Below are 22,116 nucleotides of genomic sequence, written 5' to 3'. Positions count from 1 at the left end.
GCCCTGAAGCAAAAATTCAATGTATTCTGGCAACCGAGAAGGATCCCAGTGTAGCTGAGGAGGAAGATGGCCCAAGTGGGACTGGAGGGGTGGACAGGGACAAGGCACACAAAGTCTAGGGGGCCATGGCAAAGCATTTGAATTTTGTTATTCTTTGTTATTGTGGCATTTTATTTTATTCTTATTACTCCAAGCAAACTGGGAGGGAGGACACAGGAGAATTTTAAGCAAGGAACTTATGTGGTCCAATTGGTATTAAAAAAATTTTTTTAATGTTTATTTATTTTTGAGAGTGAGAGAGAGACAGAGTGGGGAGGGGAGGGCAGAGAGAGAGGGAGACACGAATCCAAAGCAGGCTCCAGGCTCTGCCAGGCTCTGAGCTGTCAGCACAGAGCCCTATGAGGGGCTTGAACTCACGGACCGTGAGATCATGACATGAACTGAAGATGGACGACCAACTGACTGAGCCACCCAGGTGCCCCTCCAATTTGTATTTTAAAGCATAAACAGGGGACCTGGCTGGCTCAGTCAGTAGAGCACAGGACTCTTGATCTCAGGGTTGTGAGTTCGAGCCCCATGTTGGGTGTAGGGATTACTTAAATAAATAGACACTTATATTTAATTTTTTTAATATTTATTTTTGAGACAATGCGAGAGACAGAGTGCAAGCAGCAGAGGGGCAGACAGAGGGAGACACAGAATCTGAAGTGGGCTCCAGGCTCTGAGCGGTCAGCCCAGAGCCTGATGCGGCGCTCAAACTCACGAACCGTGAGATCATCACCTGAGCCGAAGTCGGACGCTTCACCGACTGAGCCACTCAGGCGCCCCTAAGTAAATAGACATTTAAAACACATAAAAGCATAAGCAGTTTTGCTCTTCTATTCATTTGCTTATTCAGTCATTGATTCCTGAATTTTTCATTCATTCTTTAATTCCTACCTTCACTTATTTATTTTTCCATTGGGCTTTCATTTGTTCACCTGTTCATTCCTTTGTTCCTTGATGGATTCATGCATTCCTGTGCCCGGAGCACATGTTACCCTGTGCCAGAACTACTCTAGGTGCTGGGAGCATTGATAAGAGTCAGACACTTGCCCTTGGTAGCAGGTGCTGCCAGTGGGGGTGGCAGTCAGAGAAGGCCTCCTGAGGAGCCAGAACTGGATGGATGACAGAGGGAGCCTGATAGATTGGGAATCCCTTAGGGACAGGGACCAGTCTCATTAATCTCTGCGTTCCCTAAGCCTGGTACCTGACAGGCAATAACTAATATTTGTTTGTTTGTTTGTTTGTTTGTTTGTTAAGTGAATATGTGGACCAGTAGCCAGTTAGGTAGCGTTTGCTGTTGGCTGTGAAGCTGCCCAGCCAACGTGAGACCACCGTTCCCAAGTCCCTGTGTCTCTGCCTCCTCCATTTCTTCCTTCCCATCGCTGCTTTCCCTTTGCTAAGAGAAAAGCATTCTTACCTACATCCCACAATCACACTGGGACGTACCTGAGCGTGTGTGCACAAGCACACTCTCACACACATACACCCACATCATTCACACACATCCCTGCTCGTACATAGAAACACATGTGCCTGCAAAACGTGTCCCAGTTGTTGATTCCAACATTGCAGTCATCGATTTCATTGCCTATAATCACTCACCCAAGCACACACACGCACACGCGCGCGCGCACACACACACACACCTGGGCTCACACACCCTCCCTGCCTTCCCACATATCCTGAACACACCTACTTCACCAAATGGCCCTCCCACACACATCTCCTCCCCAGAGGAGGAGGGGTTTTCCTGGTCCTTGGTTTAAGGCTGAAGAAGTTAACAGTGGAGGGAGGGAGGATTGAACCTCTCCCCACCCCCACCCCCGTGTGTGTGTGTGTGTGTGTGTGTGTGTGTGTGTGTGTAGGGGTCAGGGATCCCTCCTAGTCAGAAAGGCTGGAACTGAGGGTGACACTCAAGTTTCTCTAAATCTTGGGTGTTTGGGGGAAGCTGACAGTCTTCCCTCCCTCGGTGTGGCCTGAGGGCTGATTCCTCTGACAAGCAGTTTCCCAGAAGGGTCCCCGCCCTCCCCACCGCCCTACATCCCTGTGCCCCCAAGTCTCCGGCTCCTGAGATAGGCAAGTCAAGGCGATTGGATTCGCAGTGGCTCCGGTGACAGCAATCTGAAGTCAGCGGGCTGTGGAGAACTTGGGTAAAGCCTGCCTGCATTTGGTCCTCAGTTTTCCCAGCTGCAAAAGGGGGTGGGGGGTGGGCTTCAGTGATAGAGAACAGCTGCTTCTTCACCTGGACTCCAATCAGTCTAAAAGAGCAGGTGCTTCTAGGGGGTGAGGAACTTGCTCCTTTGGAGGGGCCAGTGCTAGGGGGTCCGAGTCTGGGGGAGGAGCTGGGGAGCAGGGCGAGGGCTGGGAGAGCCGAACCCCGGTAACCCGGGGGAGGCGGGAAGCGGGAGCAGGCGGGCCCGGGATTTGAGGGCCCCTCCCCCCCGGGCAGCCGGCTCGGGGCTGGGGCGGGCCTGTGAGTTCTCCCCGCCGCCGCCGCCGCCGCAGGGCTGCAATAAGAGAAGTCCGAGGCGGCTTCCTCCTCCGGGCCCAGAGCGGGCGGCGGTCTGAGGCCGGCAGCTCCCCAGCTCCCCGCCCCCGCCCCCCCCCACGGCGTCGGCACTCGCGGCTGCTGGGAGCCCGGCAGGCTCTCCCGGGGTCTGTCCGAGGCGGCCTCCCTTGGGACCAGGTAGGCGGCCGTCAGGTGGGACCGGACGGGCAGCGCGGCGCCCCGCCTCCGACCCGCCCGCGCCCTGGACGGAGGGCTGCGGGAGGCAGGCTGAACTTGAGCAGAGCTGAGCGAGCCGAGGGCCAAAGGGACCTCACCCCCCTCCCAGCCCCCCGGAGAAGGACTTGAGGAGGAAAACTGAGGAGACCTGGAGAAAGAGACTGATAAAATCTGGAGGGGGGGGGGCTGAAGGAATATTGGGGAAAGCAGACCGAAGGGACCCTCTCCCCGCCCCCCCCCCCAAAATGGTAGGGAAAACGGAGGGAACCTGTAGAGTGAAAGTAATAGAATTTGGAAAGGGGGCTGAGTCAGGGCAGAGGGACTAAGGGGACTCTCCCAACAGGGGCTGGGGGATAAACTGAGGGGACCTTGAAAGTGAGGAACTGGGAAGAAGCTGGAGGGTCTGGAAGCGGGGAACTGGGGGTGGGGGAGGGTGCTGGGAGGACCAGGTGAGAGTTTGCTGGAGGAGGTCAAGGAGAACCGTTTCTGGAGAATGCACAACGTGGGGCACAATTCTGGGGGTCCAGGAAGTCCCTCTATCCCAAATCAGAAGTCGAGGGTGAGGCCTGCAGCCCAGAGGGCGGGGAGGCAGCCGAAATCGCAGCCCCCTAAACTTTCCCGCCCCCGGCACTGGTGGGAGGGTCCCGGACCACTAGGGGACTCCTCCGAGGCGCTAGAGGCGTGGGTCCCGGCTTCCTGGGGAAGTCCCCGCCCTCAGCAGGGATGGGCCCCTCTGGGTGCCCCCTGCTCACCCCCCCGCCCCCCGCCCAGTGGCGGTCTCGGTCCGCGTTCCCCTCGGGATCCGGGAATTGCTGGCAGCCCCGACGGAAATCCTGCTTTTGACCGCGATTGCCCGGAGGGGCTGTCTCCGTAGCAACCAGAGGGTGGAGAGGGAGAGACCAGCGCTTGGCTGCTGTTGGGCGCGTTGCCCACGCAGTCCCCTTTGGTACCCCCTCCGCCCCCATTTTGGGTCCTCAGTCAGGGGCAGGCTTCTGGACAGAGGAGTAAGGCAATGATGCTAAGTGTTCAGACATTCTGGGGTGAGGATCTGCAGTCGGGGGGAACTGAGCCAGACTGGGCTCTTGATTGCTGTCTGACTTTGGGCCAGTTACAGGGCTTCACTGGGCCTCCTTTTCCTCATTTGAATTATGCGGGGCGGGGAATGACCTCTGCCCCCACTCAGCCCCCATCCCCCCATCCATCCCAAATCCCCAGAATCAGGTGCAGAAAGCAGTTTTTGCACAGTGTCCTTAGAGGGGTTATGAGTTATTACTGACCTAGGGGGATGCTTTCCTTCACCTTCTCAAAAGCATGGAGGGGGTACAGAAAGCCTGACAGGGTCTCCGGGAGCAGCACACAAGTGACATCTAGTAAATAAATGTTTATGGATCTGTTGAAGCCCCATACTGGAAAAGTGAGCAGGTTTGAGGTTTGGTCCCCCAACCCCTATGATGCCACGCCCAGTGACCCCTGAGCCTTTAGGCATCCTTCCATCTGTGGGACCGTGGAAAAGCAGGGCTCCGTTCTCACTTTACAGACAGGAAGATGGAGCTTCAGCAGTGAAGGACTGACAGAGCCAGCAGTAGGGATTTGAATCCAGGGCCTCTTGTCCCTGACGTGGTGAAGGAAGTAGCCAGAGCTGAGGCCTCGGTTCCCCCCCTCACTCCTACTAAATGCCCTGCAGCCCTGTGGAGAGGGGAGTGGGTGACTGGGGAATGGTGGAAGATGGTGTGGTGTTCCTGGGCTGCATGGCTGGTTCCTGCTCCCCAGTGGGCCCGAAGCTGTGAGCGAGGTGTCAGGATGTTTGTGAGTATGGTTTGGACTTTGAATGAGCATGAGCCTGTGAGCATATGTGTGGGTGTTAGGGTGTTCTCTACAGCCACCTGGGGCTAATGTGGCAAAGGAAGTGGCCAGACCTTGGGAGGCTGGGTAGGGGGGACCTCAGAGCTGGGGAAAGAGAAGCCAGGACCCCTTGTGCACCAAGCAGACCAGCAGGCCAGCAGACCCCCTAGTTTAAGGGTGTGGGCTGGTTTAAGGTGGAACCAGGAAGGAGGTTTCCTGTCTGGAAGACTCCTATTCCCTCAGCAACCCCTGAACCACCCATGGCTCCCATCTCCCCAAAACCTTGAATCCCTAAAGACCCTTATTTTAGAAGCTGGTGGGTGACTTTTCAGCAATAGATGAGAAACTACCATTACCCACACACATGGAGAAAATTCAGCTGACACATTTAGGATCATGTGGAGTAAGAGCAGTATGACAAAGATAGGCCCCCTCCTCCACATCCACCCCCCGCTGCCCCCTCCACCTGGCTCTACCAGGTGATAGAGTCTGACTGAGGTATGTCTCCTTAGGCCCTGGGTGTTCAGAGGTAGGGGGTTGTTAAGGCCTCAAGAAAGGATGGTGTGGGATGGTTAGAGGTTCAATGAGAGCCAAGGCCTCAGTGAAAAAGATGGGGGTTAGTAAGGACCCTGGAGTTCAGTGAGGGGGGGCAGGGCCTTGGCAGGTGAGCGACGGAAGCCTTCAGGAGGGTCAGGTCTTGGTGAGGGGATGGGGTTCAGTGGGGCCAAGACTTGTGTCCTGCCCCTGGCTGGCCCAGAGCCCTGAAGAGTAGCCGGAACTCTTGCAGGATGGTGGTTTCCGGCTGCTGCCCAAAGTCCCAGTTCCCTCTTTCTGAAATCCCCCCGCCCCCCATTTGACTGAACCAGCCCAGCCCTCCCACCTCACCCTGGGAACTTCTCTTTCTTCTCCACCCTTGCCTGCTGCACCTCCCTGGGCCCTGGAGGGGCTTCCTCAAGGGAAAGGAGCGGAAGTGAAAGTTCACTGAGCACCAGCTGTGCGCCTGGTGCTTTCACAGTTGATCCTCAGAAGCAACCCCACGAGGTAGAGATTTATATCCCTATTTTCTAGGCAAAGAAACTACAGCTCAGAGAGGTGAACCAACTTCCCCAATGTCTCGAGCTAGTTGTCAGGCTGTGTAGAATTCAGCTTAAATCTGTTTCCAGGTCCCACTTGGATACTTGGCAGGGGTTGGGGGGGGGTGGGAGGGGTGGGGGGAACAGGACATCCTGTGTCTACATCAAAGCCCTGACATGGCTTGGAGAAGTGTGGACCTCAAGAGAGGGTGGGTGGGCCCGGGGCTCCTGTGTCCAGGAGTAGGGCTAGGCTGGAGGCAGGCTCCCTGCTGCGTGGCCAGCTGCCATATGGCAGGGGTGGTATGTTCAGTTGGCCAGGGGCTAGAAATATGACGTATACGAGTCAGGGACAGCATGACCTCCTGCACAGGCTCTGAAGAATGCAGCCACGGTGTGAACTCAACTCTGGACCTGAATTAATGGTCCTGGCTTTGAATCCCCTGTGTGGCTGTTTGACCTTGAGCAAGTCACTTCCCCCCCCTACACACTAGAGGGGGATGAACTGATAAATGGTCTCTGGGGGGCCTTCTAGCTTTGCTGCTTGTGGTTTTCAGCCTCACTTGACCACTGCACATTGGTCAAGAGCCACATCTCTTCAAGCCTTCCGAATAACTGCACGGATGCAAAAACTGAGGCTCAGAGGGGCTTATATCATTCATCCAAGGTCCCAGAGCTAATAACATAAAGAACAGGGACGCCTGGCTTGCTCAGTCGATACAGCATGTGACTCTTGATCTGGGGGTTGTGGGTTCAAGCACCATGTTGGGCATAGAGCTTACATTGAAAAAAAAACAAACAAAAGAACAGAGTCGGGTAAGGCCACACAGAGGGAGGTGTTGAAGGCAGGAACACCTTGGTCTAGGAATAGACCTCAGCTCTGGTACTGACTCCTGTCGACCAGCTGTTTAAGGGGCATACTCATAAACCGACCCGAGTTCCTGTGGTGGCCAGAATGCTTGTGGCCCCTCTCTCAGCTGCTGGCTCCCTTTCTGGTGTTAGCAGGCAGCCAGTTCAGCTCTGAGAAGAGAAAAGCCTGGGTTCAGATTCTACGGCTGTGAAAATCACGACTGTCCGAGAGAACCTGGGCTTCGCCTCTCAGGGCTGTAGTGAGGACTTAGAACGTGTAGCACAGGGCCCAGCACATTGTAGGTGCTCATTAAGGGACACACATTATTGCTTCTACCAGGGCTACAAAATAGAACGGTGCCTACAGTGGAATTAGAGCCAAATTGATTGGGGTTGCATTTTAGTCTCCCTTTACTTACTGTGTAATCTTGAGGAAGTTACTAAACATCTCTGTGACTCAGTTTGCTTATCTGTAAAATGGGGGTAGTAATAAAACCTACTTCCTCAGGTAACCAAATGAGATCATGCATGGGAATTGCTTGGCACAATGCCAGGCGCTGAGTAAGTGTTTAATCAATTGGACATTTTAAAGCATAATCATTATTAGCCAGACTTCGAGGAAGTCAAATACCCTTGGCTTTGCACCAGTTAGGATCTGCGGGAGAGTCCTAGGGGCTGTCCGTATGCAGATACCCAAGCACGGAGGACCCAACCTGCTTCCTCTGCCTCTTTCCCTCTGCCTTGGAATCTTTCGTTCTCGGTCTTTCTCTTCATTCCTACCTTTCGCTTTTTCTGTCTCTGGCTCTCTGTTATCTTTCTATTTCTCATTTCTATCTCTCTTTGTCTCTTTCTTTTTCTTTCTTGCTGTCAGCCGGCTGCTGGAGCCAGCTAGGATTGGCTCTGGGGAGCTGACTGTGTGAGTCTCATCCCAGCCCAGTGTTCAGGAAGTCACCTCGGCTACTCGAAATCAGCCATGGTGGGAATATTTATACCATGGGAATCAGAAAATGCTACAAATCAGGACCTTTTTCTTTTTTCTTTTGAGAGTCAGTGTACCAGCACACTGCACTGTTTCTCTCTGTGCCTCTCTTTCTCTTTGTCTCTCTGTATCTCTCAGTCTCTGTCTCTGCCTTCTCTTTCTTGGTTTCCCCCATTTCTTTCTTTCCTCTGACAAAGCTTCCTGAGTGAGGGCACATCCAGTGTGGCCCCCTCAATGCCTTGGGCCATGAAGATGCCAAACCCTTGCCCCGCCCCCTCACCTCACTTCCCCCAAACCCCTTGGCAAACTGGTGCCCAGAGAGCCATGCCTGGCCCTGGGCTTCAGTCCCCATCGGGGAGTTCCAAGTCCTGAGAGCTGTTCCCCATTGCCTGCACCCTTCACTGTCACGTCTTCCTCAGCCCACACAGCCCTCTGCCTCTTTCTAGAGGCTGACGGTTCCTAAACCACCCCTCCCACCCCATTCCAGTCATGCAGAATTTGGGGCTCCCATTAGGCTGATTTAAAAATGTTGTGGTAGGGGGTACCTGGGTGGCTCAGTCGGTGAAGCATCCAACTTCGGCTCAGGTCATGATCTCAATGTTCGCGAGTTCGAGCCCCACATCGGGCTCTGTGCTGATAGCTCCGAGCCTGGAGCCTGCTTCAGATTCTGTGTCTCCCTCTCTCTCTGCCCCTACCCTGCTCACGCTCTGTCTCTCTCTCTCTCTCTCTCTCTCTCTCTCTCTGTCTCAAAAATAAACATTAAAAATCTTTTTAAGTTTTCAAAAATAAAATAAAATAAAATAAAAATGTTGTGGTAGGGCGCCTGGCTGCCTCAGTCAGTGGAGCATGTGACTCTTGATTCCGGGGCTGTAAGTTTGAGGCCCCCATTGGGTGTAGAGCCTCCTTAAAAAAAAAAAAAGAATTAAACAAAATAAAAATAAAAATGTTGTGGTAATATTTATCTGGGCATTGTCGGAAGTGGCAACCTTGTATCTATGCGGGGACCCAAGAGGTTGTGCGAATTTGTGTCTCTTACAGAGAGGCGCTCTGTGTGGGTCTGTGACTGGGGAGAGGGGTCTGCAGATCTGTGTCCCTCTGGGGGCTCCGTGCATCTGTGCGTGCTTGCACGATTGGCTGTAATTATCCGTGTCTGTGACCAGGCAACGGAGAGAGGTGGTTCAGATGCTGGAGCCCAATGTCAGGATTCATCCTGTTGTGTGACCTTGGGCCCAAACTCTCTGTGCGTCAGTTGCCTTATCGATATTAGCAGTGCCTCGTGGTGGTGTTATGAGAATAAAACGTGGGGATATATGTAAAGTGTTTAACGCGGTGGCTGGCGCATAGTGAGGGCTGTAAACTCTGGGTACGCCGTTCTTGTGGAGAGGCTGTGTGTATGGCTGTGTGCGCGTGCGTAGATGGGTGAGGGCCGGAGGTGTGTGTACGTGGGGAGGTGGGTATCCTTGAAGAGGTATGTGTGGAGAAGAGCTCAGAGTCTCTGTGAGGTGCTGTGTGTAGGCGAGGTAATGTGCGCGTCCAAGAATGTGTCATGAGGGCTGTGTGAATCTGGGCGTAGGCCCCGTGTGCCATTTGAGACGTGTGTGTGTCTTCCTGTGAGAAGACTTCCATTCTCACCCTGCAACCTTTGTCTTCATCTTGTCCCCATCTGTCCCCTCAGTGCCTGAAATCCTTTCCCTCCCTGGGCCCTGGGTGGCCTCACCCTCTACCTATATTCTCTCCCCGGCCCTGAGCAGCCTTCAGTGTCCTGGAGCCGTTCAGACACAGTGGTTGCGCCCCAGGGGAGGGGTCCCGAGGTGAAGATCCGCAGCAATGGCTTAGTGAGCACGGGCTATTTTAGGGCTCTTACCACAGCCCGCCTTCGCAGTTCACCAGATGGGTGTCCCTCCCCTACACACACAGGAGAACAGTTACGGTGAAGAGTGAGAGGTGCTGGTAGGTCTAGAGTGGGGGTCGGGGCACTGATGTGACAGAGCCATCGGCTAGGCAGCTGGATCTGGTGGAGCCAGGAAGCCTTCCTGGAAGAGGTGAGTGTGCTCAGTAGGAGGGGCAGGATCCAGAGAGAAGAGGAGGAGGCTATCCATAAGGGAACTGGACTTAGGGGTCAAGAAAGGCAAGACGAGGGCACCCGTCACGAAGGTCCTCAGCCCCTCTGGGAGAAATCAGGGTTCACTGGGTTGGCCCCACCCTACAACTGTCCATTCCTCTCACATCTTAGGAAACCGAGCCCTCTCCCCAGCAGTTCCTCTCTAAGTGTTGCAATGGCAGAGTTTCTGGCGGGGCGTGGGGAGCCCTTGCTCAATGATCTGCCTGCCCTGTTGCTCAGAGGACATAGCTACCGGGAAAGCCTTGGCTTGTTTAGGGGCTCCCCAAGGGATCCTGGTGGCCCTGGCTTCTGACCTGGGCCTTTTTTGACGTGGGGGTAGGAACCAGCTCTGGAGGTAGGTGTCCCCCTTCAGTCTGCCACCAGACGTAACCCTGGGGCTGCTGGGGGTTTACGGAGCCCGGGGTGGGCACGGGGGCATCGTGCAGAGGAAGGGCCAGGGACCGGGGGCCTATGAGTGAGAGAGCACCGCTCGGTAGAAATCCAATGAGAGGGACCAGTCTAGCGCAAAAATATGAGCATCTGACTCCGAGTCTGTCAACCCGAGAGGCAGCCTGTGCGCCTTTGTGCGTGTGCGCGCGCGTGTGTGTGTCCACGCGCGAGAGCTTGGGCTCGTGTGAGAGCTGGTTCGTGTGAGTGTGTTGGTGTTGGCGGGCACGCCCATGCAAGTGTGTGCGGTGGGTGTTGGTGTGTGACTCTGTGCCGGGGCGTGTTACTGTCCGTGTTGGTGAGCCGGTGTGTCAGGTGGATGTGAGTGTGAGAGAGTTGGTGTGGGTGATGTGTCCTGCGTGAGGGTGGATGTGTCAGCTTGCCAGGGGCGGCAGGAGGGAAAATGAAGGCAGAAGTCATGCCGGGACAGAGCCCAGGCCTGGCTTCCCGAAGAGGGCAAATCGGGCAGCTGGCTTCCAAGAACCTTGGCCGAGCCTCCGTCTTCCACGTCCTTCTCTCTCGCCCTCAGGTCTCTGGCCCCTCCCGAGGACCATGCCGCAGCCCCACTGACCCAGGAGTGGGGGCCTGAGGGGTGAGTGGGGAGAGCGGGGACTGAGGGCTTTCAGGGTCAGGAAAAGGGGTGGGGTGGCCTTCCCGAGCCCCACAACCCATCACAGCCCCCTCCTCCTACGTGGGCCCTGTTGCTAGGTAACAGATGGGGGAACCATAAAGAGGCAGCCTGAGAGGCCAGAGGCTGGACCCACAACAGGAAATGGCCTTGATCCCCCTCCGCAGGGAATCTCCAGGTGCAGACACACAGAGCCCTCACACACGCTCACACGCAAATACGCCTCGATACGTAGACATGCACATACGCAGAGGGAGACACACATATACACCCAGAGACATCCAGACGTACTTACACACACACACGGACACACACACACACAGACAGGCATATATGCTCCCGCACAGGGCTCTACACCTGGTCATGACACACAGACACGGAGGCACCTACTCACACAGACCACCTGCATGCACGGAGAGATACACACACACACACACGCACACACTTGCACAGAAGCACGTACATACGTGTGCAACTGATGAGACATGAACACACCCGGAGCCATCACATGCACAGACACGCGCCCACACTGATACCCGCACAGACACACAAACACTCATAAGAGGCTGCACAAACACATATAGACACACACCCACAAATGTGTGTAGTCACAAATACTTAGAGACGCACAAAAGACGCACATGCACCAGCACTCTGAAGAGTGTCACAAAACCACAACACGTTGATGGAACAGGAGGCAAAAATATATGAATCAACCCAGCAGCGTCCCAAAGCAGCACATTGAGGGTATACATTCTCTCTCTGAACAAAGCAGCGGGGAGATAGACCCAAAGGTAGCCCTGCCCCACCTTCACCCCTCACTAGGGGGGAACCCGGAGAGGGGAAACTGCATGCCTGCGTGAGTGTGCGTGTGCACGGGTGCACGCGTGTGTGCATAGGGCAGCACGTCCGGCAGGGGCCCCAGAGTGAGGCATGCCCCATTCTGTAGCAGGGCACCTGGAATGGGCTGTGTGTTCTGCAAGAAGTTGGAGCCGGGGACCAAGGAGGATGTTGGCCTGCAAGGGGACTTCAGGGGCAGTGGGGCTGTGGACCACTATGGCCCTGACCCTACTCAGGCCCGGCCTGTGTCCTCCTTTGTCCATATCCCCAACTACAACAACTTCCCCACTCAGTCCACCAGCACCCCCTTCCTCGATGGGGGCGTCATCAGGGGCATCTCAGGTGAGTCCAGTGGGTGGGAGGCAGGCACTGCCTGGATCCTGGGAAAACCTGGGGGAAAGGGAGACGTCTTTAGGAGCCTCCAGTGTGACATGGGAAACACGGCCCGGCTTTCAGAGCACAGTCTGAGAGGGAGAGTGTACAGGCCTACCTTCAGAAACCCAGTTTCAAGGGTAGACATAGCTCTGTTCCCATCTGAGAGAGGGACCCTGATGACGGACCCAAGTGGGAAGTCTTGGCGGGGAAGAGGAGTGGGTGACTTGGGAACTCCCCAGGGCGGGTGGGATGGGCTTGAGGGCATGTGTCCTGAATCCACGTGGAGCCAAGCTGTGAGGCCCAAATCAGAAATCCACTGGACTCCAAAGGCCTTTGGAACCAGTCACTGCAGCAGTGGGGAGGCATAGAGCCTGTGTGAGGAACAGGATTCTGGGGGTGCAGTCACCTTGGAGTCCCCTGTCCCATGCCCTACTCTGCTGAGTAGCCCTGACTCTGCAGGGGCTGGGGTGACCCTGTTCACCGCTCTGTATGACTATGAGGCCCGGACAGAGGATGACCTCACCTTCACCAAGGGTGAGAAGTTCCACATCCTGAATAACACGTAAGTAACCAGGTCCCCCAGCTCAGGACATGGCCTGGGCTGGGAACACGACCCAGATAAGAATCCTACCTGGTCCCTCAGAAAGCTCCAGCCTAGTTGGGGACACAGATACATGACAATAACAACTCTGAGTAATTGCTGCTATGTAGGGGGAGCATGGGAACATAGGGGCACAGAAAGAATACTATATGCGGTCTCCAGGATAGTAGTGATCAGGGCAGGCTTCCTGGAGGAGGTGATTGCTAAGGTGAGACTAGAAAAAATGAATAGATGTTGAGGGAAGAGGTGAGAAAAGAGGAAGAGAGAGTGAGAGAGAATGAGAATCCGTGATGACTTCTGGAAACCACCCGGTGGTTCAGTCTAGGTGGATTATAAAGTACGAGGTGTAGAATGGAGAGAGCAGAAGCTAGAGAAGTGGGTGGAAACAGATTCTGCAGTGCTTTTTAAGCCATGTTGAAGAATCTGGATTTTATCCAGAAGGAAATATGCAGTCATTGGGGGTGGTTGAGGATTTTTCAGTGGGTAAGTGACCGAATTAGCTGTCCACTGCCTACCCAAACCCCAGCCCAGCTGAGGAGCCAGAGGAGAATGCCAGGAGTCCTACGTGTCCCCAGACATGTTGCTTCTGTAGGGAGAAGTCTCTGGGGCAGCTGCAGTGGCTGAGGGCAGAGCAGACAAAAGCCCTGGGGTGTGTGTGTGTCCACAGTGAGGGGCTGGCAGGGCTAGTCTCCACCTGATCTTTTGCACGGCCCTGCCTGGCCCCAGGGTGCTCCAGGGGGCCGGGTTGCCACTGACAGCCTGTGTCCTGTGCCTGCAGTGAGGGTGACTGGTGGGAAGCTCGGTCTCTCAGCTCTGGACAAACTGGCTACATTCCCAGCAACTACGTGGCCCCTGTGGACTCCATCCAGGCTGAAGAGTGAGTAGGGTGTGTCGGGGGGTGGCTATCCCTATGGACAGGACAGGACCCTGGAGTCCAAGGCCACCTCTGAGTCACAGCCCCACTCTGAGCCTATCTTCTTATTTACAATTCTGTGAGGTCATTTTGTGAATAAGAGAACAGTGATGATAATGACAGTAAACAATATTTATGTAGGACGTACCATGTTCTGGGCCCTCGTCAAAGTGCTTTCTGTCTATTAACAGAGTTAGGAACTAATCTTATCCTGTTTTATGAATGAGGCAACTGAGGCACAGAGAAATCAAATATCCTGCCCAAGTTTACATGGCTAGTAAGTAGGTGGAGTTGGTATTTGAACCCAGATAGTCTGACTGCATTTGCTAAGCATTCTCCATATTGACGTTCCATGATAACAACAGGACACACGCTTTAAAAAATTGTAAAACGCTGAACAATTGCAAGGGGACACTACTTAGAATTAATTCTGTTAAGGAGGCAGGGGAGTATCATTCATGGTGTACCATTATAACCCGAGATGTGATGACAGGTGCTTTACCGACCTTGAGGCATTTAATTCTCACAAGTACACATTTGATATTATTATTGTCCCCATTTTACAGATGAGAAAACTGAGGCTCGTAAAAACTTTTTATCTATGTGCACCTATATATACATATATGGGAAAAGAAAAGATTGGAGAGACCAGGACTTGATGACTAATTTGACATTGGGTGATGGGGAGTGGGAAGAATCAAGGATGGCCCAAAGTCTTCTTGAGGAACCGAGTGGGTGAGGGTGCCATTTGCTAAAGTGGGGAACATGGGAGTGGGTATAGGTACCTGGGTTCTGGGGGTGGGGGACTCGTTGGGGTGAGATTCGTAGAGAGGAACAGCCAGGTGGAGGACCCTGCCAGGAATTGGATTAGGCTGTGCTTTGTAGGAGAGGGGCCCCGCCCAGGCCAAGCCAGGCTGCTGAATTAGGCCAGAGGAAGGGGTATCTTTTCCTAGTTGGCATTAAGGCTCTTCGTTTGCTGTGGCCCTTGCAGAGGCACAGCTGGGCCGGGGTGGAAATCTGGGGCTCTTCAGGATGGAGGTGACAATTAAAGCTGCATAGGAGGGTGAAGGAAGAGACGGAGAGTGGGAAAGAGGTTGGCCCTGGGACCCAACTTTGGAGAAAGCTGCCTTAAAGGAGAAGTTGCTGTTGGAAAACCAGGCCAAGCCAAGTCAGAACAGCCAAGAGGGTGGAGGAAAGATTGCAGGAAACAAGAAAGGGAGTGTCAGAGGCTGCCACTGGGTTTGGCAATGGGGGTGACCTTGGGGAGGGATCTCTCTGTGTGAAGAGGGGGGCGAAGGCCAGACAGCAGGGCCTGGTAGGGAGTAGGAGGTGAGGAAGCAGAGACCCAAGTGTGAAGTGCTTTATCAAGTGAAGGGGAGGTGAGAGATATAACAGAATGTTGATGGCAAGTTAGGGCTTAGAACAGTTTTGGGGGGAAGGAAGAAACATGGGCATATGTAGAGGTTGGTGGGATGGAGAGGCTTCATGTGGGGGCTGGCTGGTAGGGGAGAGATGTCTCTGAGCAGAGGGGAGTAGATGGGGCCCAGGGCTCGGGGAGGAGTGAGGCCTTCATCTGGGCGAAGTGGTAGGAGTCATGGAGGACAGAACGGGTGATGATGCAGAAGGTAGGAGGTTTGGGGGGGTTCATGCTTGTGTCCACACCCTCAAAGCAGTGTCACGAAGCTCTGAGCTCACTCACTACAGTGTCATGGTTAAGAGCAGTGCTGTGGTTAAGAGTGCAGGCTCTTGAGCAGACAGCTTGGGTTCCTATTCTGGCAACACAGCTGAAGAGCGTGTGGCCTTGGGTGAGTTGCTTAACCACTAGGTATCTCAATTTCCTCATCTGTCTAATGGGGGTGGGGGGGTGTGTGTAACAAAAGTACCTACCTCATAATGTTATAAGAATTAAATGGGGGGGCCTGGGTGGCTCAGTCAGTTAAGCGTCCAGCTCTTGGTTTCGGATCAGGTCATGATCTCATAGTTTGTGGGTTCAAGTCCCACGTCAGGCCCTGTGCTGACAGCTGAGAGCCTGGAGCCTGCTTCAGATTCAGTGTCTCCCTCTCTCTCTGCCCCTCCCCTGCTCACACTCTGTCTCTCTCACTCTCTCTCAAAAATAAAATAAACATTTTTTAAAAACTGCAGTTTGGGGTGCGTCCGGGTGGCTCAGTCAGTTAAGCTTCCAGCTCTTGACTTCATGATCTCAAGGTTCATGGGTTCAAGTCCTATGTCAGGTTCTGCACTGACAGCGCAGAACCTGCTTGGGATCCTGTCTCCTCTCTCTGCCCCTCCCCCACTTGTGTGCTCTGTTTATTTTTTTCTCTCTCAAAATAAATAAAGTTTAAAATTTTCTTTCAAATTGTTTATTTTTGACACAGAGAGACGGGGAGAGAGAGAGGAGGGGGAGGGGGGGCGCGGACAGAGGATGCGAAGCAGGCTCTAAACTGACAGGAGCAAGCCCAATGTAGGGCCTGAACTCATGAACTGTGAGATCATGACTTGAGCTGAAGTCAGACACTCAACTGACTGAGCCACCCAGGTGTCCCTGCCAATTTTTTTTTTTTTAAGCTATCATTTGGTCCCAGGAAAAATATCCAAGAGAGAGCAGGAATGCTTGGGCCTGAGGTTGAAGTTGAGACTTAGAAGAACATCCAAATTTAAAATTTTTAATTTTTTTTTACATTTTTATTTATTTTTGATAGGCAGAGAGAGACAGAGCACAAGTGGGGGAGGGGCAGAGAGAGAGAGGGAGACACAGAATCGGAAGCAGGCTCCAGGCTCCGAGCTGTCAGCACAGAGCCCGATGCGGGGCTCGAACTCACAAACCATGAGATCATGACCTGAGCCGAAGTCAACGCTTAACCGACTGAGCCACCCAGGTGCCCCAAGAATATCCAAATTTAAGAATGTGGAGGAAAAGCAGCGGTCAGAGCCAGACAGGAGCAGTCAGAAAGAGGGGAAGAAAAGCAGGAGTGGCTGTCGTGTGGAAGTCACAGGAGGAAAGGGTTTGGGGGTAGGGAGGAGTGTGGGAAGAAGGATCTGAGAGATTGCCTGGGTAGTGAGAAAAGAACTAGGCTGGGCAGGTAGACTTATCAGCCAGTCCTATGGGCAGATCACTTCCTCTCTCTGAGCCTCAAGTTCCTCATCTGCAAAATGAGCCCCTAGAGGATCAGTAGTGAGATACATTAAGGGACTGGTGGCACCCTGATGAGGTCATGGACGACTGGGGTCCTCGCGATTTTAATTGAAGAGAAACCCAGAGAATGAGGAGAAGCCTAACCTTTATTGGGCACTCCTGTGAGCCAAGAATTCTACATTCCTGTCTCCATGCTCCTCATGACCAGGCTGCAAAGCAGGTGTATGAGCCCCGTTTCATGGGTGAGGAGCTGGAATCTTGGCTCCTGAGGTGGCTTTTCCCCACAGGAGGCCGAGTTGGGGGTTGAACTGGGGGGATCTGCCTCTTTCTGGCCCTTCCCAACAGGTGGTACTTTGGAAAGATCGGGAGGAAGGATGCGGAGAGGCAGCTGCTCTCCCCGGGGAACGCCCGGGGGGCCTTCCTCGTTCGTGAGAGTGAGACTACCAAAGGTAGGGTCCTGGGAAGGGGCAACTGGGAAGCCGGGCTATTATGGTGGGGCTAGGAGAAGTGGCGAGAGGCTTGGGTCAAGGCCCAGGGCCCAGACTGGGACAGGGATGGGGGGGCAGAGATAAGACTGGGACAGGGTTCAAGGGATGTGGCCATCCACATTCCCAGTCCTCAGGCATTTGAGCCTCTCAGGCTCCCGGATCAGGAGTGGGGAGGAGAGCAGGCTTGAAGGTGACCCTTTCCCACAGGTGCCTACTCCCTGTCCATCCGAGATTGGGACGAGGCCAGAGGCGACCATGTGAAGCATTACAAAATCCGCAAGCTGGACACGGGTGGCTATTACATCACCACACGGGCCCAGTTCAACTCAGTGCAGGAGCTGGTGCAGCACTACGTTGGTGAGGCTGGCCCTCAGGGCTGGTGTGTGCTTCGGATCCCTGAACCAACCCGCTGAGAATTAGGCCCAGAGAAGGAAAGGGGCTCCCAAAGCAGTAGTGCCTGGGGTAGAATTGGAACCCCGGTTTCTGGGTTTCCAGCCCAGGATCCTGCTCTGTAGGATTCCAGAGGAAACAGGGGTGAGGCTGTCCACATCCAAAGGGTGCCCCCTAATGTCCAAGCTGGGTAGGAGGCTGAACAGGCCTGACTTGCAGGATGGGCTGATGGGTTGAGAAGAAGCTGGGAATCAATGCTCAGGTTTCTGCTTTGGTTGATTAGGCCAAAGATGAGGTCCATGGAAGGGTGAAGGCCTCATGTCCACATCTTTGTCTGGAATCCCTGACTCCATTTCTACCTGTTAGAATCCCACCTTAACCTTGGAGGCCCAGCTGGAGGCCACCTCCTATGGGAAGGACACCCCCACCCCCACCCCATCCCTGCAGGGATCATCTCTCCCTCTTGGTGCCACCTCCTTCCTTGGACAGGAACGTGTTCACCTACTCAGTGGGTCAGGTTGTCTTCTGCCCCAGCCTGTGACCTCACCTGTGGCCTAGTTCCTTTCCACTGATCTCAGAGGGGGTTGGGGGGAGCCTGGGATGGGATGAGGAATGTGTGGGGCATCCTGGCCTGCCTGTGACCTTCAACAGCCCCCACCCCACTCCTCAGAGGTGAACGATGGGCTATGCCACCTGCTCACAGCGGCCTGCACCACCATGAAGCCGCAGACAATGGGCCTGGCCAAGGACGCCTGGGAGATCAGCCGCAGCTCCATCACGCTCCAGCGCCGGCTAGGCACCGGCTGCTTCGGAGACGTGTGGCTGGGTACGCAGGTCCCGAGGTCCCGGGGGCTGGGCGAGGACTTGGGATGTCGGCGAGCCGGTGCTGACGAACCGTGGCCACCTGGCAGGCATGTGGAATGGCAGCACGAAGGTGGCGGTGAAGACGCTGAAGCCGGGAACCATGTCCCCGAAGGCCTTCCTGGAGGAGGCGCAGATCATGAAGCTGCTGCGGCACGACAAGCTGGTGCAGCTGTACGCCGTGGTGTCGGAGGAGCCCATCTACATAGTGACAGAGTTCATGTGCCACGGTGAGGGGCAGGGTCAGGAGGCGGAGTCTGGGAGGGCGGGATTTGGGAGGAAGTTCAAATAGGGATCTCTAGGGGAGGGTCCTGAGTGGCGATCTGTGACGCGACGGGACAGGGGACTCGGTAGAGTCAGAGAGCGAGGCCGGGATGGGTGAAACCCCGTGAGTGCTGGTAGTGGGGCGGGGCGGGGACAAGGTAGACTGGCCGGGGCTGAGGCTAGGTCTGGGGGGGTGGAGCCTCGGCCGCGGGGAGTGTCAGCTGGTGGGTGGGGCTTGGGCGAGTAAAGACCGAATCTGTGAAGAGGCGGGATCTGGGGCGGAGTCTGAGTGAGAAGTGTTTAGGGGTTCGGAGGAGGACGAGAAATGAGCTGTAGGCAGAGTCCGGGTGTCTGTGGGACCTGGGCCTGGGTGAGACCTATGAGGGATTGAGACACCTGGCAGGATCCTGGGTGGGGACCGATCTAAGAGAGAGGGCTGGGAACGGGGCGGGGCCAAGCGCCGTGAGAAGGGATCTGGACAGGGGCGGGGCCAAGCGAGAGCAGGCTGGCCTGGAACCCGCGGTAGTCTTGCAGCTGATTTTCTGAGTTCCTTTCCTCAGGTAGCTTGCTGGAGTTCCTCAAGGACCAGGAGGGCCAGGATTTGACACTGCCCCAGTTGGTGGACATGGCAGCCCAGGTAAAAGGCAGCAGCCCTTATCTCAGACTCCACCCCTATTAATTCTCCACAAATCCTTGTACCCTCGAGCACCTACCCTATCCCTGGAAGTACAACCCCATCCACGGGATCATCTGTGCGACCTGAGGCAGAGCACTGCCCATCTCTGAGCCTCAGTGTCCTCATCTGGAAAGTGGGTTTTTCAAATGATCTCTCACACAAGCCACACACAAATGTTCCCTTCTATCCATACCTTGGCCCCCCTAGGTAGCTGAGGGCATGGCCTACATGGAGCGCATGAACTATATCCACCGCGACCTGAGGGCAGCCAACATCCTTGTTGGGGAACGGCTGGTGTGCAAGATCGCTGACTTCGGGCTGGCCCGTCTCATTGAGGATAATGAGTACAACCCCCGGCAAGGTGGCCTGTCTCTCCTTACCTTCCAAGAACTCCCTTTTATACCGAGGGGCTGCCGCAAGGCCCCACATACACAGGGATTCCCCCCACTCCCAGACTATCCCGGGTACTCCCATCCTGATGTAGTATAAGAGGCAACTCTTGAGTTCAAATCCCAGCTCCTCTACTTACCAGACGAGTGGCCTTGGGCAAGTCACCTAACCTCTGTGAGCTGTTTTTTCTCATCTATAAAATGAAAATATCCAGACAACAGTAAGCCAGCAGATATACACCAGGCACTGCCGTAATTCTCAAGTGAAAGGCAATAGAGTGGAACGATAGGAACTCTGTAACTAGAATGCCCAGGAACGAATCCTAGCCACTTGTAAGCTATGTGATCTGGGCAAGTTACTTAACTACTCAGTGCCTCCTTTTCCAAATCTGTACAATGTGGATAATAATAGCATCTACGTCATAGGTTTTTGGTGAGGGTTCAGCGAGTTAATGCATGTAAATCACTTTAAAACAGTGCCTGGCAGGGGGGCCTGGCTGGTTCAGATGGAAGAACATGTGACTGTTAATTTCGGGGTCATGAGTTTGAGCCCCATGTTGGATGTAGAGATTACTTAAATAAATAAAAACTTTAAAACAAAACAAAACAAACAGCGCGGGCATGTAGTAAAGGCCATACAAGTGTTGGCTGTTACTATTAAGAGAATTATTACAATGTTTGTGAAGTACCCAATACTATACTAGATACATCGTAAGTGCTGGCTACATACCAGGTCCTTTCTATAATGCTCAGAGACCTTTCTAGGGCCCCCAATCCTAAACACAACATTCTTTCTCTCTCTCTCTCTCTCTTTAAAGTTTATTTAAACAATCTCTTCAACCAACGTGGGGCTCAAACTCATGACCCCGAGATCAAAAGTCGCCTGTTCTTCCAACTGAGCCAGCCAGGCACCCCTGCACGCCATTCTCTTAATTCAGCTGTTCCCAGGGACCCCCTCAATAACTTTCCCTTCTCTCCCAATCTCTCCAGGGGCCAAGTTCCCTATCAAGTGGACAGCCCCAGAGGCTGCTCTCTTTGGCAGATTCACCATCAAGTCAGATGTGTGGTCCTTTGGGATCCTGCTCACTGAACTCATCAGCAAGGGCCGAGTTCCCTACCCAGGTTTGCTGGGGTGGGGAGGTGGAAGGGTGGGTGGTCATGGGAAGGGCTTCCTCCCGGTTGCCTCTTCCGGAGGGGCTAGATCCCCCGACTGACAGAGCCCCACCCTGCAGGCATGAATAACCGGGAAGTGTTGGAACAGGTGGAGCATGGGTACCACATGCCATGCCCTCCGGGCTGCCCAGCATCCCTGTACGAGGCCATGGAGCAGACCTGGCGTCTGGACCCAGAGGAGAGGCCTACCTTCGAGTACCTGCAGTCCTTCCTTGAGGACTACTTCACCTCCACAGAACCCCAGTACCAGCCTGGGGATCAGACATAACCTGTTTGAGCATCCGTCACCTTTCTAGGGTACCCACCAATCCCTTCCAATCCCCAGGGCTCCGGTCCCAAAGCCCCAGGCTTAGAGCCCTACAGGGTCCTAGCAGGTCAGAGCAACCTGCTTGCTCTGACACCATCGAGGCCAATCCACTCATTTTAAAGGTGGGGTAAATCGAGGCTTGGAGATCATCCCTCACTCTGGCCCCAAGCACTATTTCTCCCCTTCCCACTTAGACCCCTACCTCTCAACTCTCTTCCCACCTCTCCTCTAACAGAAATGCTTAGACTTAGTCTAGTTATTTATAAAACTGTATATCCTTTCCCTCATTTTCCTCCTATCCCTGTTTTTTTACCCTGTCATCCCACCCTGAATTCACCTCCAACTCAATTCTCTTGTGTCTGTATTTTGCAAAGACAGGGAAAGTCTTTCCTGCTGGGTGGACACTGTAGTCCGGGACCGGGGTCCAAGCCCAGGGTGAGGGAGAGGCTTGCTGAGGGCTCACCACCTCTCTGAATCATATGTGTGTTTATTGATTTTGTAAATAAGAAAAGTGATAATATGAATCCTTGAGCCATGAAAATCCCTTCTGTTAGGGCAAATGGTGGCCAGAGGAAGGTGAGTGTGACTGCTTTGGCTGCTGGGAGGAGGGGAAGGCGAGAGAGTGCCCTAACGCCTACTAAACACAAGGAACTCAAAGTGTGTTTTAGGACACCCAAAAGTCCTGATGTTTGTCCCCATGTGAATTTAGGACACGTTGAGAGATGGATAACAGAAGATAGGCAACTGGAGATCAAAATGTCCCCTTCATTACTGAAGTGGCTTTCCATCTGTGTGCCGTGGGTTTGCTAATTCTTTACTTGATTTCAGCAGATACACCATTCATCACAGGCACAAGAGCAGAACCTTAGGCCTCCTCTGACAGGGGCGATGGGGAAGACAGTGGACTCTCTGCAGCTCCCCAAAAAGGCACAGAAGGGAGGGGAAGGGAGAGGTCTGAGAGCCAGTCTAGCTCCTTGGATTTCACTCCAGGCATCTCTGCCTGCTAGGGGATGTTGGAGA

The 22,116-nt window shown here is 54.1% G+C and overlaps 1 protein-coding gene across 7 annotated transcripts; it reads left to right on the top strand.

Annotated features, from left to right (window-relative positions):
- The first annotated feature begins 2,173 nt into the window (after positions 1 to 2,173).
- FGR (FGR proto-oncogene, Src family tyrosine kinase) lies at positions 2,174 to 21,620 on the top strand. Of its 7 annotated transcripts, none has more exons than XM_086716169.1 (13): positions 2,174 to 2,195; positions 10,588 to 10,650; positions 11,636 to 11,868; positions 12,361 to 12,463; positions 13,281 to 13,379; positions 16,894 to 16,997; positions 17,244 to 17,393; positions 18,097 to 18,252; positions 18,338 to 18,517; positions 19,112 to 19,188; positions 19,435 to 19,588; positions 20,607 to 20,738; positions 20,849 to 21,620. In XM_086716169.1, the coding sequence occupies exons 3-13, from the start codon at positions 11,649 to 11,651 to the stop codon at positions 21,055 to 21,057; spliced, it is 1,584 nt and encodes a 527-aa protein (XP_086572295.1). In that variant the 5' UTR covers positions 2,174 to 2,195; positions 10,588 to 10,650; positions 11,636 to 11,648; the 3' UTR covers positions 21,058 to 21,620. The 7 variants fall into 7 exon arrangements, with proteins under 7 accessions (XP_086572295.1, XP_086572296.1, XP_086572293.1 ...); XM_086716170.1 differs by lacking the exon at positions 2,174 to 2,195 and adding an exon at positions 2,540 to 2,731 and having other exon boundaries at positions 11,639 to 11,868; XM_086716167.1 differs by lacking the exon at positions 2,174 to 2,195 and adding an exon at positions 2,540 to 2,731.
- Positions 21,621 to 22,116: the final 496 nt, after the last annotated feature.

Source organism: Puma concolor, chromosome C1 (genome assembly GCF_028749965.1).
Source record: "Puma concolor isolate L17-30 chromosome C1, mPumCon1.1.hap2, whole genome shotgun sequence".
NCBI classification, from domain to species: Eukaryota; Metazoa; Chordata; class Mammalia; order Carnivora; family Felidae; genus Puma; species Puma concolor.
Note: the sequence above shows the minus strand (reverse complement) of the source record. Positions and strands in the feature narration are given on the sequence as shown.